This window comes from Podarcis vaucheri (assembly GCF_965113315.1).
Source record: "Podarcis vaucheri genome assembly, chromosome: 10".
NCBI classification, from domain to species: domain Eukaryota; kingdom Metazoa; phylum Chordata; class Lepidosauria; order Squamata; family Lacertidae; genus Podarcis; species Podarcis vaucheri.
In genome coordinates this window covers 19,782,979-19,806,097 of record NC_138748.1, presented here as the reverse complement: position 1 = coordinate 19,806,097, position 23,119 = coordinate 19,782,979, and the positions used below count along the sequence as shown (strand labels likewise).

General features: G+C 41.3%; 1 protein-coding gene across 2 annotated transcripts in view; it reads right to left on the bottom strand.

The window, feature by feature from the left end:
- The window catches only part of ASZ1 (ankyrin repeat, SAM and basic leucine zipper domain containing 1), a 37,327-nt gene extending 16,134 nt beyond the window's left edge, over positions 1-21,193 (bottom strand). Inside the window, exons 1-5 of one of the 2 annotated variants that reach the window (XM_082239755.1) lie at positions 20,904-21,193; positions 18,507-18,606; positions 14,707-14,829; positions 13,592-13,703; positions 265-376 (exon numbers count right to left, since the gene is read on the bottom strand). In XM_082239755.1, coding sequence (XP_082095881.1) covers positions 265-376; positions 13,592-13,703; positions 14,707-14,829; positions 18,507-18,606; positions 20,904-21,011 — 555 coding nt within the window. In that variant the 5' untranslated portion in view covers positions 21,012-21,193. The remainder of the gene's footprint in view (positions 1-264; positions 377-13,591; positions 13,704-14,706; positions 14,830-18,506; positions 18,607-20,903) is intronic. The other variant, XM_082239754.1, reaches the window with a different exon arrangement.
- Between the last annotated feature and the right edge of the window lie 1,926 nt (positions 21,194-23,119).

The window sequence follows — 23,119 nt, the reverse complement described above, 5'->3', positions numbered from 1 at the left end:
GTGGTTTCTGTTGTATATCCCTTCTTTGGATCCTGGCTACACGTGAACTCTTCATAACTGAGAAAAAACTTAAATGTATGTGAAATAATCTGATTGTGTCAGGGGCACCCCCTCATTTTAGTAAAGTATTTTCCCTTCTCTCCTCTAAAAGCAAATGAAAAAACGGGGGGGGGGGGAGAGAGAAAATCTGTGAATGATGCAAGATTAAGCACATTTCAGAAATAATTAAAATCCGTCTTGTTGCTTGGAATAAAGCTCACTTACTGTGTAACCACGTTCATCCTGGGCATTTATTTCTGATCCATGAGCAGCAAGAAGAGTTACAACTTGAGGATGGCCATCACGGGCTGCATACATTAATGGAGTCATTTTCTTCCTAAGGAAAAATCCATTAAATATCCATTAAAGCAGCTATTGTGTTCTTAATCCAAACACTATTTATTCTGTTAATATTTCATATAATGTTTCTCATGTGCAAAAGCCTTAGTAAAACTTATTCAGTAATAAATGGTGAACCGCCACACGTTAGGCCTTGAAACAACAAATAATGGAAACAATGCTGAAAGCACAACCAGAGAAACTTTGCTTGTTGCATTTCACTGTAGACTCTTGGCTTTGCAGAGGACAAAGTGTTAATATTTGGAATGCCTCAACACATGCTAAAGTATACACAGTGTGCTGGTTGGCATAGCTGTCCTGCTTGAAAAAAACCCTATGGGTAATTCCATAGTGACCAATGTAACATTTGTAAGCTTCTTTACCTAATATTTTGTGTTTTAGCTAATATTAGTTGTAAGTCTAATTAACATTAAAATATTTGTGTGTTAACCGGCTTGATCTTCCCTACAAATATAATCAAAAAATATATAAATGGTAGTTTAAATGTTTTCTTTTTATTGCATTTTAAAATATGTTATTAGTGTAACAGTTTTGCAACCTCAAGAATTTATTTACTTGGATCTGTAACGTTTTCTCTAAAAGTATGAATGTTTTAAAAATCCACCTGCGGCAATATATACAAAGAGCTAAAGTTTCATGGGCAAGTGTCAAACTTATGGTTATGTTTACTGTAAACTGAATGGGGAAAAGTTTTCTGGCAAATGACCTGTGATCAAAGTACATCATTAAAGTATATTGTGACAATTCATTAATAGACACCCACAAACAAATGCCACCAAAACAAGACCCTGTGCACATAGCACTTTACTATGCATTCACAAGTTGCAGGTCAGCACCAAGTCCACGTGGGAAGTTGTAAAGTTCAAAGCAAGTTACACTTAGCTGTAGCAACACTCTGATTTGTTTATTTTCAATCTAACATTTATCACCATTTGCAGGTAAGACAAATGTCACAGAAGCCCTTTTTATGAAAAGGATTTCATACTGATAAATATCTTATAGCATCACCAACGAATTTTCTTTTCAATTTCTCAATCTTAAACTCAACAATAACCAAGTTGCCAACTGACTTTCAGGGGCTGTTACTGCTTCTGCATTTTATTTCAGAATAATCACATTTCCCATAGAGACATTATTTTTTTTGTTTGTGGTACTCATTTTAAATTTTTTTAAAAGGTCATTTACACTTCATCCTTTTACATGGTTATACTGTTCCCTGAGGTGAGGCAAGAGACCAGTTCTGGAGGGGAATTTTTGTGTCTCTAGAACAGTTGTTCCCAACCTTTTGTTTTTTGGTCATACCCCACCTAGGCATCTCTAAAATCATCTAAAATCCTGATGACGTATAATTCTTATTATTCAAAAAGCAAACTCCTATTCACATGGAGGAAGTCCAAAAAGTCATTTCATTCTCGAATTGCTCTCCTTAAAAATCAAATTGCCCCCTGTGGGGCATGTGCCCCCTGTTAGGAACCACGGCTCTAGAGTAAGGGAGGGAAACCTCTAGCTCAGTGCTGGCGAAGCTATGGCACGTGTGCCAGAGAGGGCACTCAGAGCCCTCTCTGTGGGCACTCGTGCTGTCGCACCAGCAGAGCTGTAGTTTCTGTGCCAGGGGTGGGGGAGGAGGAGAGGAGGGCTCTTGCATCATCCAAAACCTGCGGCACCAGGGCCTGGCAAGCAAGCAAGTGAGGGGCTGAGCAGGCATTGACTTTTGATACGCCAGGGCCTCCTGCCAGTCTGTTTTTCCTAGTCAGGAGTAAGCTGCTTTGAGTTCAGCAGGGTTTAACTCCCAGGTCAGTAATCATATAAAGACAGCAACCTAAGAAGGGGCTGCTGGGTTTACATGTTCGCTGGGCTTTCCCGTGAAAGCCAACAGAGAAATTCATTCTGCGGAGGCTGAGATCAAACAGCAGCCAAAGAAACGGGTAGTAATAATAATAGTAATAATAATATTATTATTATTATTTATACCCCGTCCATCTGGCTAGGTTTATTTATTTATTTATATTTACAGTCATACCTCGGGTTAAAGTAGTTTCAAGTTGAGCATTTTCAGGTTGCGTTCTGCGGCGACCCGGAAGTAATGGGACGGGTTACTTCTGGGTTTCGCCACTCGCACATGCGCAGACGCTCAAAATGACGTCACGCGCATGTGCAGAAGTAGCGCATCGCGACCCACGCACGTGGGTTGCACTCTGCTCAGGATGCAAACGGGGCTCCAGAACGGATCCCGTTCGCATCCAGAGGTACCACTGTATTTGTATGTGCGCACGCAATCATTATTATCTCATATTAAAAATTGGGAGGGTGGCTCTTAGTACAACCCGCCAGTGTACACTAATGGCCAGAATTGTGGAACCTTCTGGGAAAAAACGTATTTCCGAGGTTTGATAGCTCCTAACACCGCTTTGTTTTGGAGTAATACCAGTGCTTTTTTTTCTGTGGGGATGTAGGGGTACGCATACTCCTAAACATTTTGTGAATTTAACAGAAGAAATTAACTGTATTTATTTCCCCCAATTTGAACTGTATTTCTGCCCCCCCCCCCGCCCCGGTGATTTTCTTGAGTCAAAATGAGAATACCCCTAAACTTTTTTTTTAAAAAAATGCAGTTATACCATAAAATTATTTATCAATGGAAAGATAATTTAATGAAAAATGTAATGCAATAACTTTTACGAATGATTATTTATTACAACAGCAGTCATAAAGAAGAAACATGAAACACGCAGAAAAAAATGAGATATACAGGTTAAATTGCCGTGCTGGCACTTTGCGATAAAAAAGTGGGTTTGGGGTTGCAGTGTGGGCACTCTGTCTCTAAAAGGTTCGCCATCACTGCTCTAGCCCATGGGCCAATCTTGGCCTGCCAGGCATCCACATTTGTCCTATGAAGCCAGGGTTACCCACTCAACACCTGATATCATGCAAGTAAGAGCAGGGCTTGACCAAAACTGTTTTGTGCAGCTACAAAAGCACACAATAACCAGCTAGTTGTCAGGAGCCTTTGAAGCACTGCACAATACAGGGACCCAGTGCTAAACAATCAATCCCCGCCCCACATCTGCTGATATTATGCAAGTTGCACATTGCAGTGTTACAATGATCACAATAAATGTTGCATGCAAAATACATTTAAAGTAACATATAATCACGTTTTCTTAATGTTAAGATCATCAAAAAGGAGAATAAACTTAAAACATATAGAGTTTTTCTTTTCATTTATGTGGGGAGGGGGAGTGTGTGTTTTTGTGACCAATGTAACACATTTGAGTTTTATTATCCTAAGCTCGTCTGCTTTTATTCCTAACGTAAAATTTCTTGTCAACTATCAATACAATAAAGGTCATTAACCTATTGTCTATTTTCTTGGAAAGGTCTTTAATTGAACTTTAGGGGGGGAATTAAGAGAAATTCTGAGTCATATTGTGTGCCATGCTTTTGTTTGGTTTTCTTGTGTGTAGAATGCTATTTTGGAAGACTGTTGCCAGATAATGAAACTATGGGAAATTATATTTAAAATAATATAGTATAGGTTAATTATATATGTCAATGAAAAATGGGTCTGTATATTAACATTTTCATGGAATTACATATAAAAAAAATAGCATGGCTTGTTAACCATCTTACAAACCACTAGAGGGACCCATAAAAACACATGATGAAAGGCTGCACTTCTTTCAAAAATGCTATCAAATGGACTTGCTCAAGTCTTCATTCCCAGGTAACATTTATAAGAGAAAATAGGGAAAAGGTCACAATCCTATTCTTGATTTATCAAAACATGTACCACAGAAAAAGAAAACGCTTATCCACAGAAGAGCAAATAGTTGAACCATAGCATTTGTCGTAAGAATCCAAAATGACCCCTCATCAGTTACAATGATATCATCTCATTGTTAAAAATAAATAGGATTACACCAATGTAAGTTTGGATCTCGGCTGGATCAAATGTACCCTCAAGTACATTTGAAATACACAAATGCTTTGAGGAAATGACCGCTCCCCGCTTAAAATGGGGGGCGCCCTTTGCGTGGACGCGTGCAGCCCCTAGATCTGGAGCGGCTCCAACAGCATAGGCTTGGCTTTGCCTTCCCTCAGGTGGGATACCTGGAGGTCTCCGCCTACCTCAGTCAGTTGTCCAATCCCACCTGGGGGAAGCGTTGCCAAGGAGACCAGGCCAGGTAGGGGAGGGATTACCTGCCCACACAATAGAGGGAGGATCTTACCTAGGAATCCTCACTTGGCTCCAGAGCTTTGAGGAAATAGCCATTTCCTAAGTTCATTAACAATGAATGCATGGGTTGTCATTTCAAATGATGCATTATGAAAGTTTGGCCATTTCAAAATTTTATCTTTGTTAACTAAACAGAAGTAAGATGAATACGATAAATTAGATGACTCTCCAGAGCAATTTAAGAACACTGTGCAAGAAAATGTTCTGCAAAATTTTCCAGTTCAAAAATCTCCACAAAATCCACATCACCGCACATACTACAAGGCACTTAAAAATTGTCTAGCCCAAGTATGGTGTACCTTCGGTTTGTAGGCCAAATCAGGTCCAGAGAAGCTCCCGATTTCGTCCACAAGGTTGTTTCCCCAAAACTTTTCCCACATGCTCCACACCTGATGGCCTATGCGAGACGCATCACTGCTAAGGTATAATTATGAGCCTTAAGTTGTATTTTGGATTGTGCACTGGCAAGAGAGGCTTGCTGTCACCACCAATCAGTTGGTATCAGTTCCCCAGGGGATTCTGTAGCATAGCCAAGTTCAGCAGAATGTGGGGCTTGAAGGTACTGCCTGTCACCTAATAGGTGCTAACCAAGGTCACTGGAGAACTCAGCAGTACAGCCAATCCCTGCAAAACTAGACCCTGACATCAGTACTGATCAACAGTAACCACTTGGGCTGGGCTTGGAGCTTCCTTTCTAATTACAAAGGAAAAGTGAATCACCTAGATAGCTACAAAGGAAAAAAAAGGGGACATACGTTTCAACTCACTTGTCAAAATGACCTGTTGAGCATGGGCGAACAGCTAGATCCAGTACCCCATCCCTAATCCACTCCAGTCACCACCAGTTTCCCGAAGTACAAAACAAGTCTCAATATTAATATCACTTCCCCAATATTATTTACCTTAGGAAAGCAGGAAAGCATTGCACCAACTCTAGGACTAGGTGATATCTGGTTCTCAGCATCGTGATATATCACCAGCTAAACATTGTGATTTAGTGATCTATCATGAAGTCTGAAACATGAAACAATGTAGGATGGAGACAAAGGAGCAGTCATTGGAGATTTGAGTCATAATGAATCCCACCTTTGTCATCTACTATTCTAGCCACTTGATTACGCTCGCTTTTCTAGCCATAAGCCTAGAAAACTTATTTCCAAACTCATGATACACTCTACTTGTTCAGGACATAGCAGTGCAGATTTATTCTAAATCTAATACTTGGTACCTACTTACGCAACAGATCTTTATACACTTGTGGGCTTCTTACGTTTTTAGGTTATCAATCCAACACGACCACTTCCTGATTCAGTTTTGTTTTACCTCACCCCATTGATGTTTTGGAATTGATGTATGGAAGTGAGAGCTGGACCATAAAGAAGGCTGATCGCCAAAGAATTGATGCTTTTGAATTATGGTGCTGGAGGAGACTCTTGAGAGTCCCATGGACTGCAAGAAGATCAAACCTATCCATTCTTAAGGAAATCAGCCCTGAGTGCTCACTGGAAGGACAGATCCTAAAGCTGAGGCTCCAATACTTTGGCCACCCCATGAGAAGAGAAGACTCCCTGGAAAAGACCCTGATGTTGGGAAAGATGGAAGGCACAAGGAGAAGGGGACGACAGAGGACGAGATGGTTGGATAGTGTTCGCGAAGCTTCCAGCATGAGTTTGACCAAGCTGCGGGAGGCAGTGGAAGACAGAAGTGCCTGGCGTGCTCTGGTCCATGGGGTCACGAAGAGTCAGACACGATTAAACAACTAAACAACATTGATGTTTTAAATGACAGCTTCCTTCCTACAATGCCCTCAGGAGTGGCATTTGTATTAAACAAACAGTAATTTTCAGACTGTAGTTTTTCCTTGATCTTTTGTCTCTGCAAAACTTGGTAGCCACCAAGTTGGTATTGATGATCTTTTTATATATATTAACAATTCCAATAATGCTGTGGCATGATCTCAACCCAAAATGATCCCTATTTGATTCTGGAGTACCAACACATTTGTGGTCTTATGTTGGCTTCGAACATTCAGCTGTACTATATTATGTGAAACCTTGCTCATTATTAGAGATTGCATGGATTTGGCATACAAGGTGTGGTATTGCTTATGTTTTTCTTTGTCAAAAATCCTGCACATGTCAGAGGCCACACATATGTTGACAGTGCACAAATGGGAAGGTGCCTGTACATTAGTAAATACAGAGCTAGGTGGGAGAGTGAGTAGTCTGACTTAGTCTAAGGCAGATTTGTACATTCAGCATACAAAGTACTTTTTCATGCAAGCATATAATCACCTTATGGAATTCACTGCCATATGATGTAGAGGGAAACAGGGTTATATTGCTTTAAAATAAGATTAGCCAAGTCATGAAAAATAGGTTTCCCATAAATATGGCTAATGTGGCTAACCACTAAAGAAAACAGGATGTTATGTACTGATAAAACCTTTAGTCTGATCCAGCAGGTTTTATGCTCTTAGTAAGCCTTTTAAGCTGCTGCAATATACTTGAGACGTCAGCTACTAACAATAAAATGAAGCTGAACAATAAACAATAGGAACTGTTACGCATAGGAATGACTCACCATCCCAACAGTGGGATGTAATACTAGTCTACTTGAAGATAGTATAAAACGTCATCTGATAAGGCATCGTATCACTTGTTGGTACCATAGTCAAAGGAAGAGAACCTTGAAGCGACTCAAAGGAACTATGTACAAAGAAAATCAATGCAAACTATGAGCTTTCAAATATTAACTAGAATATCAAGAAAGATGGAACACAACCATCCATGTATCCACTGAACGTTGGTAAAGGACAATGGCAAGCAGATTTAGGTCAAGCACTGGGGAGGGGTGCATTTTTTTACCCTCAGAATATTTTCATTCTGTAGAGAGTTAACAGTTCCACCACAAGATGGCAACAGATGCTAGACAAGTATGGTAGCAAATTTTGCAGAATGTTCTGCAACTTTTCATTTTTCACATTTGGGACGATTTCTAAAATGTATTCCTGAAGCTAAGTAATTTAGTAGATTACTACAGGACTTTTCAGACTGGCAACCAGGTAACTATTACAAATGGAAGTTTGTAATAAGTAAGTTTGCACTTCACCTGGAAGACACAAAAACCAAATGGAGCAGGGAGGTCCCATTCAAGTCTACTCACAAATTTCATGGGCCTCCTTTTAAAGACAATCCAACTCAGGTTTAGTTTGTGAGTAGGTTCCACTGACTTCCCTGTTTTGTTTGAATTTTAATGAGAGTTTCCTGGGTGACTTGCAAATTGACATACACATGGTTTGGCTTCAGCATTACATCTGAACCAGGGTTTGTGATTTTCTTGCTCCAGACAAATCATGAACTATTTTGTTCTTGGCTTATTGATTGTGGTTTGTATGGGTTCATATGTAGCAATACACCAATCCATGGCTTAGCTCTGGGTAGCGTGCCAGAAGCAAGACTAGGGGAGGAATGAAGCGGTCACACTTTTCGTTGTGAGAACCTGCACACTTGTGTGTTCATACTTAGCCGTGGTTTGGCTTATTTTTACATACTAACTGGGTCACTGATCTTAAAAAGTAAGAAAAAAAGTTATGAGCGACAAGATTTCAATCTCAAATTTAGGTAGCTATTCATGGATTGATTAGGGGTCTTCAGGAATGAAGGTAATGTATTAAGTGTCTATTGTTATTACAATAGAATTTACACATCTATGATAAATGTTTTACTGCTAGGTAAAATTTATCTCACATCACAGATGATTTCCAGGTTGACAAAAAAAAAGAAACATCTTCTTTTCAACTTTGAAATCATCACATATTATGCCTGGGATGTCTCTCAGTGCAGACCCCATTTACTGTATGTTCAAGAAAGGTGAAAAATAACTATGTAGTAGAACAGCTTTCAAAGTTACAAAGAAGCAATTTAAAGGAAAATATTTAATTGACACTTAACTGCGAACAAACACACAATAATTTCTTTTAGGCTCAATCAAGACAACAAGCCAAATATCACTATACCACATACTTTGTAGTTTGTCTGTCTGTCTGTCTCCCTTTTCCCTTTGAATTGCTTTTGCATGTGAAGTAGATGCACAATCTGAAAGCGAAGAAGAAAGGGAGCTCCCTTTTTGGAGAACTTGTAACCTATAACTGAAGAGGATTAACACTCTTTCAAGCTCAATACTAAGCCCAAAGGTTCCAACAGTTAAGTGTTATTGGCTCAGCTCCAGTGATAAAAGAGTTCAGCATTATCAATAAAGCACTGGAAACTACACAAAAAGAAATGTTTCCTTTGCGAACTCAAAAGAACTAAGATGGCACAAAAGATCCCTGCAAATAATGTACCAAGTTTCATTGATATCAATAGCCATTGTTTTATAGTACTGCCACTCAGATATGTGCCGTGCTCTGCCCGTTCTCTATGAATTCATTCTGACTCAAAGTACTATACTGTATAGAGGAGGGCTCCTATCAGGTGCTGTAATGTAGCTTTATGAAGGCTGAGAGTCTGATGAGCATCTAAGTTAAGCATTAAGGAAACAATATTGGGGGCCCAATCAGGGTGTGGCATTAGGCAGTGAGGATCCTTGCAGAATCTGTCTGCAAAGCATTTTTATTTTGCAATTTGTTGTTGTTTAGTCGTGTCTGACTCTTCGTGACCCCATGGACCAGAGCACGACAGGCATTCCTGTCCTCCACTGCCTCCCACAGCTTGGTCTAACTCATGTTCATAGCTTCAAGAACACTGTCCAACCATCTCGTCCTCTGTCGTCCCCTTCTCCTTGTGCCCTCCATCTTTCCCAACATCAGGGTCTTTTCCAGGGAATCTTCTCTTCTCATGGGGTGGTCAAAGTATTGGAGCCTCAGCTTCAGGATCTGTCCTTCCAGTGAGCACTCAAGACTGATTTCATTAAGAATGGATAGGTTTGATCTTCTTGCAGTCCATGGGACTCTCAAGAGTCTCCTCCAGCACCAGAATTCAAAAGCATCACTTCTTTGGCGATCAGCCTTCTTTATGGTCCAGCTCTCACTTCCATACATCACTACTGGGAAAACCATAGCTTTAACTACCGTATTTTTCGCTCTATAACACGCACCTGACCATAACACGCACATCGTTTTTAGAGGAGGAAAACAAGGGAAAAAATATTCTGAATGAAACAGTGGACGTATCATTTTTGTGCTTCATGCTGTGGCCACAGACATGTGATCTGATGGTGAATTTGGGGTGACCCAATGCAAAAATCCTGAGAATCCCTGTGGATCCATGCTTTGTAACCACGTTTTTGCACCATTGCAGCCCCAGGCAACAGTGGGTGCGTGATTTTTTTTTGGGGGGGGCAGGCTGTAGCCATGGACATGCTATGTGCTCTGATGGTGAATTTTGGCTGACCCAATGCAAAGATCCTGAGGATCCATGCTTTGTAACCACGTTTTTGCACCTTTGCAGCCCCAGGCAACAGTGGGTGCGTGATTTTTTTTTTGGGGGGGGGACAGGCTGTAGCCATGGACATGCTATGTGCTCTAATGGTGAATTTTGGCTGACCCAATGCAAAGATCCTGAGGATCCATGTGGATCCATGCTTTGTAACCACGTTTTTGCACCATTGCAGCCCCAGGCAACAATGGGTGTGTGATTTTGGGGGGGCAGGCTGTAGCCATGGACATGCTGTGTGCTCTGATGGTGAATTTGGGGTGACCCAATGCAAAGATCCTGAGGATCCATGCTTTGTAACCACATTTTAAGTGGGGAGGGAAGGAAAAACACAGAAGGCTAAGAATGCAGGAGAGGGCTATAACGTGAGGAAAGGAAGGCAAAGGTTTCCCCCCACCCACCCCAGCCAGCGCGCGCTCTCTCTCTCTCTCTCTCTCCCCCTCTTTAAATGGAAGAAAGCATATTTGAATGCTGTGTGTCTCCAAAAACAAAAAGCAGGAAGTCAAATCAGAATTTTAAGCCGAACCTGTAATCTCTCTTCCCTTCACAAACATTGTTCCTCCGGAGCAGGGAGAGGATAGAAGGACGGACGCTCTGCTTCCCCCTCTACTTGCCTGGAGGGGAGGGGCTTCCCCTGCTCTTTGTTCCGTTTGAGCAAACACAGTAACGAAACAGAGAGGGCGGGCAGTAAGACCCTGAGGCAGAATGCAGGAAAGCAATCACTTCCTCTCTTCAGGCTTCCCTTCTCCCTGAAGCGCGGTTTGATTTTTGCCTCATTTTTCGGCTCCAGGGACCACACATTCGCTCCATAACACGCACAGACATTTCCCCTTCCTTTTTAGGAGAAAAAAATCTGCGTGTTATAGAGCGAAAAATACGGTATACGGATCTTTGTCGGCAAGGTATATGCACTTTTCCCAGGCTATATGTCTCTGCTTTTTAAGATGCTGTCTAGGTTTGTCACTGCTTTTCTCCCAAGAAGCAGGCGTCTTTTAATTTCATGACTGCTGTCACCATCTGCAGTGATCATGGAGCCCAAGAAAATAAAATCGCTCACTGCCTCAATTTCTTCCCCTTCTATTTGCCAGGAGGGGACTAATTCTGCAATTAGTCACCCTCTAAAAGGGGGGTTGACTCTTGAGTAATATGGGTTGACTCAAGTTCAATAGGGAGGGAGAACACGTTAGAATTCTCTCCCATATGACATTTATGTACATCGAATGGATTTAAGAATTTATGTATTGATTCCAGAGGTTACATATCATGAATAAGGAACTCTAAAAAGGTAACAAGATTAAATACATGTAGTATTGTTTAAACCCTTCAAACTTATGGCTGATATTTTTCTTCTAGGGAGCAGATTAAAGACGTATACTATGATAACTGTTCTGTATTTCTGCTTTGGTGTCATTGATAGTAGGATTTATTACCTAAAAGATAAATGCAACACTTTTCCCAGGCTATATAGATGTAGTTAGATGTGTCATTAAACAAAGTTAACTATCATATAATAAAACCAAGGCCACTGAAATAACACAGTAGAGCTGGCATGATACTATCAGCAACAATAAATATATTCTGTTAAATTTTAATGTGTTAAGTAACTAGATAAAAATCTCAAACATTAACCAAGCTATCAACAACAACAAAAAGCCATACACGGTCCCCATTACCCATTTACTTGAAATTTGCACTGAAAATACAGAGTACTGCTAGGTTGGCAGGAGCAGGGACCGAACAATGCCTGTTTTCTGGTCATGGGAGTGAAGCTGGAAAGGGTGGAGCACACTTTGGGGCTCTCCAGATGCATCTTGGATGGTGCAGCTGAGCAATGAGAAATGGTGCTAAGGCCAGACAACAGCTACCATATTGGCCCAAATATAAGCCGCACCTGGTACTTTTTCCCAAAGGAAATCTATCTCTGCACAGAAGCCACTGAACAGCCAACAGAATAAGCCTTTGTGGTTTGTGGGATTGGGGCGAACAAAGAGCACTTAACGAAAGGTAACTGTTTACTACAGTAAGCACATAACCACATGGTCACCTGTACTGTCCATCCACAGTAGAAAGAATTTTACCATTCCCTTGCTCCCCTGGATTTCTGATTGTGTAAAGTTCTCAGCAGTGGGTAGATAATAATACAGTTACAGATAATCAACTACAGTGGTACCTCTGGTTAAGAACTTAATTCATTCCAGAGGTCCGTTCTTAACCTGAAACTGTTCTTAAACTGAGGTACCACTTTAGCTAATGGGGCCTCCCACTGCACCACGATTTCTGTTCTCATCCTGAAGTAAAGTTCTTAACCTAAGGTACTACTTCCAGGTTAGCGGAGTCTGTAACCTGAAGTGTTTGTAACCCAAGGTACCATTGTACCAATGTGGGTCAGTGTGAATGAGGGCTTGTCAACACCAGGAACTGGTCAATTGCCTGGTAAGCTGTGATAAGGAGATATCACCGTCATGAAAGTAAGCAGGGAAATATTTATAAATTGGAAGTGAACAAATTGTCTCTCCAACTTCCTCACTTCTGATTCACTGCAAATGACAGTATATGTGTACATGTGGGCAGGAAGGTTAGTGCAATTCTGAAGTCTCGTAATGTTAGTGGACTTTCTAGCGAATTGGTTGTGTCCAGCAAGAGATAAGCTCTGAACAGATGGGAGATTTCCATAGCAAACAAATACGCTAATATTTATATCTTGCCTGACAACAGTCTCCAAGATGGCTGAAAACTAGTGGAAATTAATATAGTAAATGTAAGATTCTTTTTAAAATACAGTAGTGAGTCGTGGGAGGCTTTAAAACAGGGGTGGCTCTCCAGATGTTGCTGGCCTCCAATCCCCATCAGCCAGAATGTCCAGCGGTCAAGGATGAGGGGAGTTTTGGTGCAATAACACCTGGAGGGCTATTTCTGCTTTAATGGAACAGATACAGAAAATGTTAACTCTTCAGGTCTAAGATATTGTCACTGCCAATGTTATAGCTATTTAGCTTAGGAAAATAGTTTACTTTTCAAGAGGAGTGGAAAATTTAACAAGATAGTGTTTTTATAGTATTTGAGAAACTAGAAAGCAGCAGCTCTGAAAGAAGTATCTTCCACACAACGAACATTGTAAGTGGATGTAACATTCAAAATGCATTGAGCTTCTAGTCCTCAATCAAACCTGTTCTTCTGCAGCAAAACGCTGCATGCTGAAAAATTAGTTTGCTTACTGGATCAACAGCAAAGTTTAGCCAATACAATGAAGTAAGTTCAAATCTTTTATCGAGTTTCTCAATGCAAATGGTTAACAAATATTACAAAACCATTTGGAGGGCTACTTCAGAAGAGGAGAAAAGGTTTAGGAGAAAACAGTACCCACATAAGGCGCTGTCAGCAAACAGAAACATTGGTAGTACATATCAGAGAGTGAAGGCCAAAAACCTACTCAAAAGTTATCTATTGGTAGTAAACATGACAGAGCAAGTTCAATTAAAAATGACTATAAGTCAGAAATTTGGAGATGTTGTTTGCTTACCTACAAGCAGCATTAGGGTTAGCATTTCTTGAGAGAAGCAGTTCTACACACTTTAAAATCTGCTCTTCTGAAGTATGTGCTGTACATGCAGCCATCAATACTGTATATTGATCTAAATGTAAATTATACAAAGAATCAATGATTCCTATAATAAAACACAATAACCAGACACGGTAAAAAAAAATGTGCAAAGACCAATGCTCGTTACAAGCACAACACACAGAAAGCACCAACTGCATTTAATTGGAAATGGAGAATTCATAACATTAAATTTGTTTAAATTTCAAGGTAAATTTCCTACTGGTCTCAATTTGAAATGTAAAGTGTAAACTTTAAATGCATATTTAAACTCAACTACAGGTTGCTAGATTTAATACTTATTTAAAACTATGTTCTTTTATTGTACCTGAACAACCATAAATATGTTAAAATACTCCATATAGTTTTTTGTCCTTGTGTTTACAACCAGTTTTGGATAAAATCAGATTTATAGCTTAGAGGGTACTCCATTATATGGCACTTGTCAGATAAGCAGGTAGCATCAGTGTCGAGAGGTGCCTCTTTCCAGCTTTGGCTGGTTTTTCAACACCCCTTCCTAATGAAATGAAATTTTCCAAATATTTCTGATATGTATGTTTTTAAGTTACAGCACTCCAGACTCCTTGAACTGCTGTCATTTTCAATGCCTACTTCTGCCCCTTCCCCATTTGGGCAATCAAACTTTTTCACCCTCATCCCATATTGGAACTAGATTCCCTCCTTCCCTGAAATATAATACAATTTTATTATTTGTACCCCATTCATCTGACTGGGTTTCCAGTCTCATTCACCATGACAGTGGAGGAAGTGTCAACCCTGGGAGTGGGATATCACTATCACTATGTCTCTGAAGGCCTCATCCACCAACCTCTCTGCCTTTGGCCTCAAAAGAACAAAAAATGAGGCGCTCATTGTACCGAGCACACACCCAGTTTCTGTTCGGCAGACAGATAGTCATACATGTAACATTCTGTGCAATACACTGGATAGCCCCCACACTCCTGCTGGATTTCCACCTGCATACCTGAAGTCCTAAAACAAATGCTTATAAGAATAGCTGATTTACTAAGGCTTACCCTTATCAAAGCTTGCATTTGAACCTCTGTTCAGAAGGATTTGCATGAGTTCCACCTTTGAGACACTTGCAGCATACATCAGAGGAGTCCATCCAAACTTAAAAGTAGAATCCACACTTACACCTGCAATGATTTTATATATGCAAGAGTATACACAGTTAATAAAACAGAGACTCATACATTGTACTACTCTCTTCAGAGACTTTAGATACAAATTCCAGAGCTCGGCAAAAGTTATCTAGCCATTCAGTATGCAGTCTTTAGATGCAGAGATCAATGGCAGTAGAGGTGGTTGAAATACCTGTTGGAGCAGGGAAAGTACTCTGAAGAATATCTGGCCCCAATATTTTGCCTTTCCTAATACTATTATCAAGAAGGCTGGGGAAAAGACTTTATGTATTAGAACCTGTGCCCTCTCTCACATTTTGCTGGACTGCAACTCTCTTCAACCCTGACCACTAGCAATGCTGGCTAGGGTTGGTGGGACCTGGAGAACAACAACTGGAGGGCTAGAGGTTCCCCACCCCTGTTATGCATCATTATCTACTCCACTGTCTCAGAACTCTACCCTTTCCCCAGAGCAATAGCAGCAAGAACACCTGACAAAAGCTCAGGTGAGAGTGCCCCCAAGATCTGACCTTACCCATCTCCGCTATTGCAAGTATGAAAACAAAGTCACATTTTTATATCACTGGCAGCACTTGGTATTCTAGATCTCTCAAGGTGTTATTAAAATTCAACTCATCAGATTAGATTGCCTGGCACAATAGAATTTGAGACATTGTCTGGATTCTGCCACCAGCCAAGTGATCTGGGCAGCACATCCTGTCTCCTACGAAGATCAGCATGGTAAGGGGGAGATCACTCTGGCCGCACCAATCAGCTAATGTAGAAGAACCTGCTCCAATGCTAGCTTTCTTCCATCCATTCCTTTTTGCATTGTGCATTTACACTGTGACTGTGGAAGCAGACACTCTCTTATTTTTTATTTACTCATTTATAATCACTTAGAAAATTACAGATACTTTATAAATGTTAAATACTAATTACCTGCAGGAACCAGCAAAAATAACATTTTAGCCACGTGGAATCCTCCACATAAAATTTAACAAAAAAAAACCTTTAAATCACTTTTACTAAGGGGTTTAGGTACAGAGATCTATAGCTATTTTCTCTGGATCATCCTTGTATCTCTATTCTAATTCCATGAAGGTGAGCACAAGGGGCAGTAGGTGACAGACCCTGTCTCTCCTCATCAAACCTCCCTGGTTTCCAGGATGACCATGCAAAAAGCAATATGCCCACCTCCATGGCTAGCACAGAAATGAAGCAGACCAGCAGAGGCAAAACTCTTTTGTCCCTCATCCATCGGGCAGCTTAGTAGAACGCAATTAGACAGACAGACAGATAGATAAGACAGATAAATCATGGAAGCAACTTTTCTAGTTTGATATACAAGGTGATTCTAAACCAGCTTTCTTTAACCTGTGGTCCCCAGATGTTGTTAGACTACAGTTCCCATCAACCCTGACCATTGTTGCTCAGCCAGTTGGGAATAATGGGCATTGTTCTTTGACAACATCTGAGGACCAACAGCTGAAGAACTTCAGCTTTTTCAGACCAGAGACCCACCTGTAACCCAATGTGCATTTGGGGATTTGTTTGGTGGTAGTGCTGCTTCTGTGATTCACATTAGGTCAGGCTAAGGCCCAGTACTGGGTCTTGACCCACTAGTTGAGGACTAGTGCCCTAGGCCACTTGCACATAGTCATATGCACTCATATTTCACAATCATTTGGACAATCACTAGAAAGTTGCTGAGCTCCTTGAGAACCTTTGCTCTCTTCATGTTATTTCTACAAGCTAGTAGAAATAATAGTCGTGTTCCAAAATGTACCAGCATCTTTTGTTTGACTAGCTAGGCTTTGACGCTATGAAGAAAATGGTCCACAAATAAAGCTTGAAGTCAGCATAGAAGAGGAGAAAGTTACATAATCACTTTATCTTCTCTTATTGGACTAAGAGTATTTATTGGCTGAGAAGTCATTACTTACAGGAAAGCTGCTATTTTTATGGATAGAAAGCCCTCAAGTTGAAAAGGTGAAGTAATACCTTAGGAGATTAAGATAAAGTTCCATGAAAAAACTCTTATCTTAGAATATTTCAACATTTTTGACACTTGGGAAGAAGTATTATAACAGGTTAATACATCATTCCTAACTTATGTTGCAATACCCCAGAATTACTGGATTCAGTCATTAGCAATTCAGAATTACGAAGACTTCTCAGCATTTGCTGGTGTGTTAATTTCTACAATGTAATCTTGATTCACAATAAAGAAAACTCACATTGCCATATCAACAGCAATCATGCCCCAGTATTTTTTAATTTTTTGTGGGGCTTTTTCTTCAAAAACCGAGTAACTTGGTAAAATCAGTACTTGATACTTTTACAGTCCAGTTCTATGCATATCTATTCAGAAATAAGTCCCAAATAAGCAAGCATAGACTGCAGCCTATTCAAGACAGAGGAGGAAATAAAGAGAAAGCAAGAAACTGACTACATTTTGAAAATGTATTACTACAGTTTCTCATAATTCTAGTTTGTATAAAGTAGTGTCCCAGAGATGGAACACCACTTGGCTATCACAATGACTATCACATTTATACAGAAAACTGCATGTACCCTACTAGATCAATAAGTATGTATGTCTATTTCACCACACATAATGGAAATCCATTGCCACCTGTAGCTTACTAATGTGCGTGCCCATGGCACATAGGCAAAGCACTCAGCACTTGAAACACGTTCAATGACTTTTTAAAAAGTATTTCCTGAAGTCAGGTTATTTTAACCTGATAGCTCAAATTATTTTTTGTGGCAGGAGTGGGGAACTGAATCTGTCAACGGGACAGAGCATTCAATTCCACACATGTGGGCCAGAATTGATGAGTGGAATTGCCCACCTGCTAATCACCAGACATCACAGTGATGCCAGGTGGCCCTTTTCTGCCTGCACAATTTGAAACCAAACTGTGCAGAAGAAGTGCCAACTGTCAGCCAATAGGCAGGCCTTGTGGAATGCTTTGCAAATGATTGCCAGGTGCCTCCAAACCACCTTTAATCAAATCTTTACCCGCTCCACACCTGACATCATATATAATGGACAGGTGGGCATAGCTTGACCAAAATGGCCTCATGGCTCAAATAAAGAGGCCTAGTGAGCTTAAGGCTAGAGGTTCTCCACCCATTTTACAGCTTCCATTCCCACTATAATATCTGGACTTCATATTTCAAAATCTCTGTTAATTAAATAGCTAAGTCTAGATTTTTCAAATCATTTGCTTTCAAAGTATTTTCTAAAGTGCTGTATTATGAACATAGCTGGAACCTTCAACATGTAAACAGCAAATCCAATAACTTTCAGCCATTGGTCAAGAAATTTGTTCTAGTTTCAATCCATAAAACATCAGGTGAGCTACACGTGCAGCAACAAGTTTCCACATTCCTGCTTTTGACAGCAGCCTGCCATGATGGCCAACAGGCTACCAATAAAAGTCAAGAGACTATGAGAAACAGTAGAACTCAAGAGGAATTGCTCTTGGTTAAAAGAAAGGCGAGCAACTCCAGTGCACATTTGCAAGACCTTACATTTACTCAAAGGAGCTCATAAGATTCCTCTACGTACCTATGTGAAGAATAAAGATTTACCTTATAGTAAAAACAACTTATCAGAAAACCTTTCAAAATCTATTTTATATACACACATCAAATTAAAACAGACAATCCATTAATCTTACCTGAATTTAAAAGCTCTTCAATAGCAGGCAGGTTTCCAGCCAGCAATGCTTTCTTCAATGCTTCACCTTTGTTATTTGACTGCAATATGTCATCCAGTTGCTAAACAGGAAAATTACTACATTGGTTTAGTGATTAAATATTTAGTTATTTTACACTTATATTCAACCTCTTTTTCCAAAGTTCTCCCTACAACAAGTTCAAGGCTGCACACAATATTTATTAAATTTCTATATAGTGGATGCTCGGGTTGTGAACATGATTAGTGCAGGAAGCACGTTCGCAACCCACAGTGGAGTGTCTGCGCATGCACAAAGTGCGATTTGGCGCCTCTGCGCATGCGCGACCACTGAAACCCAGAAGTAACCTGTTCCAGTACTTCCAGGTTTTGGCAGGTACATATCCCGAAAAAATGCAACCTGAAGCGGCTGTAACCTGAGGTATGACTGTACTGCCCTTCATCTGAGGATAGCAGGGCCGTTTACAATATAATACATTCTCCCCACTACAGAGGGACGCGGGTGGCGCTGTGGGTAAAACCTCAGTGCCTAGGACTTGCCGATCGTATGGTCAGCGGTTGGAATCCCCGCGGTGGGGTGAGCTCCCATCTTTCGGTCCCAGCTCCTGCCCACCTAGCAGTTCAAAAGCACCCCTAAGTGAAAGTAGATAAATAGGTACCGCTTTATAGCGGGAAGGTAAACGGCGTTTCCTTGTGCTGCGCTGGTGCCGGCTCGCCAGAGCAGCTTCGTCACGCTGGCCACGTGACCCGGAAGTGTCTCCGGACAGCGCTGGCCCCCGGCCTCTTAAGTGAGATGAGCGCACAACCCTAGAGTCGGACACGACTGGCCCGTATGGGCAGGGATACCTTTACCCCACTACTACCATTTTATTCTCACAGTCCACCTTGGAGGCTTATTATATGGAATTACGTGACACATCAGAAGCAAATAAATGTGAAAAATGTAAAGTGCACCCACCCTGTTGAATTGTGTCACAGCATCCACTCCCACTTTTCTTGCTAACTGTACAGTCATACCTCGGGTTGAAGTTGCTTCAGGTTGAGCGTTTTCGGGTTGCACTCTGTGGCGACCCAGAAGTAACGGAACACTCGCACATATGATCAAAATGACGCCACATGCATGTGCAGAAGCGGCTAATCACGCATGCAGAACGGATCCCGTTCGCATCCAGAGGTACCACTGTACTATACAGCGCAACCTCAGGTTAAGTACTTAATTCGTTCCGGAGGGTCCATTCTTAAGCTGAAACAGTTCTTAACCTGAAGCATCACTTTAGCTAATGGGGCCTCCTGCTGCTGCCGGGCCGCCGGAGCCCGATTTCTGTTCTTATCCTGAAGCAAAGTTCTTAACCTGAAGCACTATTTCTGCGTTAGTGGAGTCTGTAACCTGAAGCGTATGTAACCTGAGGTACCACTGTAATCTGTGAACTCTTGGTTTACAATTCCTCTATTCTTATAATTTGAAAATCCAATAAAAATGAATTTTCTTCTTTCTCTTTTGTAAAGCACACCTGGCTCTACACGAAATTTCAAAGAGCAGCACACTACACCTTGGAGGCTTATTAAATGGAATTGTCTCAACACAACTGAAGCAAATAAATGAGAAATATAAAGGGCACTCTGTTGATTGTGTTGTGGCACCCATTTGCCCACTTTTCTCGACAGCTGTATTCTGTATCTCTTGCTTTATGATTCCTCTATTGTAGCCCATGGGCGTAGCTAGGATTTGGGGGGGGGGGCGGCGGTGTGGGACGTCACATTTTATAAGTTTTTTTGGAAGGTCGCAGACGTTTCCTTTAATATGTAAAACAAAAAACCAAAGACTTTGGTTGGGGCGGGGCAGGCTTTATTATTTCATTATTATATATTTATTGAATTTATACACCACCCTATACCTGGAAGTCTCTGCTGAGGGGGCAGGGACAGAACCTCAGCTTGTTAAGTGTTTCTATTGCTTTTTAATACTTTTGGAGGCTTTATCGGGCGACGCCCATATTCTAGCCTCTGTTACTTATATTTTGAAAACCCAATAAAACCATTTTTTTAAAAAAAAAAATGTAATATCCACCTGGCCCTATGTACTCCGAATTGCAACTGCTTGTGACCCGCCCCCGCCCCCCAAATAACACCGTGGCAAACTCTGGGCGCTCAAAATATATGCCCTCGGCTGTGAAACTCTCCACACAACCTACCTCACAGGGCGAGTTACAAAGGGGGGCAAAAAGAAAAAAAAGGGCTCTGCCTCGAGGGCTTCAGGTCACAAAACACCCGAATATAATAAAATGACTGTACGAGGGACGCAAGGGAACCGACCCCAAAGGGCCTTTGGAGTAGGAAATTGTGCCTCCTGGAAGCGCCTCAGGCCCCAGGCCTTCCTTACGTGCTTCTGAGGCGTCGCCTCGACGGACCCGACGACCCAGCCGTCGTCGTCGCTCTCGCTGCTCTCTTCTCCGGCTGGCACCGCGAAGGAGAAAGCGCCGCTAGCCATCCTTCCTCCGCCGCCTCCTCTCACTCGACAGCGACCGCGCCGTTAAAAAAATAATGCGGGTTTCTGTTTTTCAAATCCCCACGCCACCCTCTAACGCGCAGGCGCAGAAGGACGGGGACGCAGGGCAGCAAGCGCATATGAAAGCGGGAAAGTTGAAACGCCCAGAGAGCACGAGGGACGGTTGGCGCAGTCCATCTTCGAGGAGAGGTGGGGGGGGGGGAATTTGCCTCCTGTTGAAATGGTGAATTTATTCTAGTACGTTAAAATACTAAACGCCCCCGGGCGTTCAAGTGGTACATCAGGGGTTGGGGGTTTTTTTTGCGGGGGTGGGGAGTGGCCAGAACCCAGCACCAGGTTTTTGTGGTAAAATTCTTCTTCTTCTTCTTCATTTGGTTTTACCCAACCTTGTTCCCTTATGGGACTCAAGGCGGCTTATAGATTAAAAAAAAACAAAACTAGAATCACAACACATAGAGAGGGAAAAACATATAAGCCATTAAAAACAATGAAACTTGAACAGAATTAAAACTGTACATATTAAAAAGCAATGAGCTACTGCCCTGATGCGGTGCAAGCTGTGAAATGAAGACGTGCATGAGTTGTCCTAGAATCTACTCCTAGTGGATTTATCCTTCATAGTAACTGGAGTATTGCTGTTTTTTGTTTGTTTTTTTACTGTGTGAACCCTAAAAGTAATTAATTGCCATTGGGGCTCAGTGGGATATAGCCTTTAACTGTTCTTACCTGGAAGTAAGCCTCATTGAATTACATGGGACTTTCTTCCAAGTAGGCAAGGTTAGCATTGCAGCGTGTGTGGTAAGCTTGGGTAGAACTGTTAAGGCCTGGAAGTTTCTTACAGACTTTTCACATGAAAGAGGAAATGAGCTTGAAATATCGGGATCTGAAGATGGAAAAAAATACTGGTTAATAGAATGGTTGGATTTTAAGGAATATCACATGTAGCTGCAGGACAGAGAGATGGAAGCCCTTTTATCCTTTTCTATCTTTAGTTTTTTCTTTTTCTTTCTCTTTCTTTGGGTCTCTCCCTTTCTTGTCTTTTCTTCTTTCTGAATTTGTTCTTTTTTAGACTAAATAGTTGTTTTAGTATATTATAAAAATATACTTTGTCATGGGTATGTATTTTATATATCTATGAATAAGTACCAATAAATAAGGTAATGAAAAAGGAAGCAAGTGCTACTGAACAATGTGGGACTTACTTTTAAGTATGTAGACCCAGGAAAATTAGCTAGGATTGCCTGAAGTTCCTTCTTATTTCTATGTGGCTTAAATTGCAATCCTATACATGTTTACTCAGTAGGTCCTTATATGAAGTTTTAAACACACACACACACACACACACAAACCCCAAAGCAGTTTTACAGAGCCCCCCTGGCCCACCACCAGCTCACAGAAGCCAGTGGCAGGATGGGGGCTGTGTTAAAAAGTGCTTCCCCTTCCCCAGCCGAGAGAGTCCTGCACCTGCTCCTGCTTGCAGAAGAGTAGGAGCAGGAGCAGGGCTGCTCAGCTGGGAAGCCGAAACCCTCCCTTCCCAAATGAGACAACCCCACAGGTAGGAGCATGTAAATAGGAATGGGATTGGGGCCACTCAGCTGTCCCAAGTCTTATTCTCAGTTGAGCTTTATCTGCAAGACTTCATATTGACCAGTAATATGGGGGGGGGGGGAGAGAGACATGAAATGCACTGCATTTGATATATGACTATGGTTCTTGTGCATTCAAAGCGTACCATAGCATACAGTGGTACCTCTAGTTACGTATTTAATTCATTCTGGAGGTCTGTTCTTAACCTGAAACTGTTCTTAACCTGAAGCACCACTTTAGCTAATGGGGCCTCCCGCTGCTGCCGTGGCGCGATTTCTGTTCTCATCCTGAAGCAAAGTTCTTAACCCGAGGTACTATTTCTGGGTTAGCGGAGTCTGTAACCTGAAGTGTATGTAACCTGAAGCGTATGTAACCCAAGGTACCACTTTATTTCAAGATGTTCAGCTCACTACTCTTAACATGGATAGAAGGGGAAAGATGCATACTGGGTGTAGTATGCAAGTTGAATTCATCTTGTCTATTTGCAGAGTGGCATTAAAATA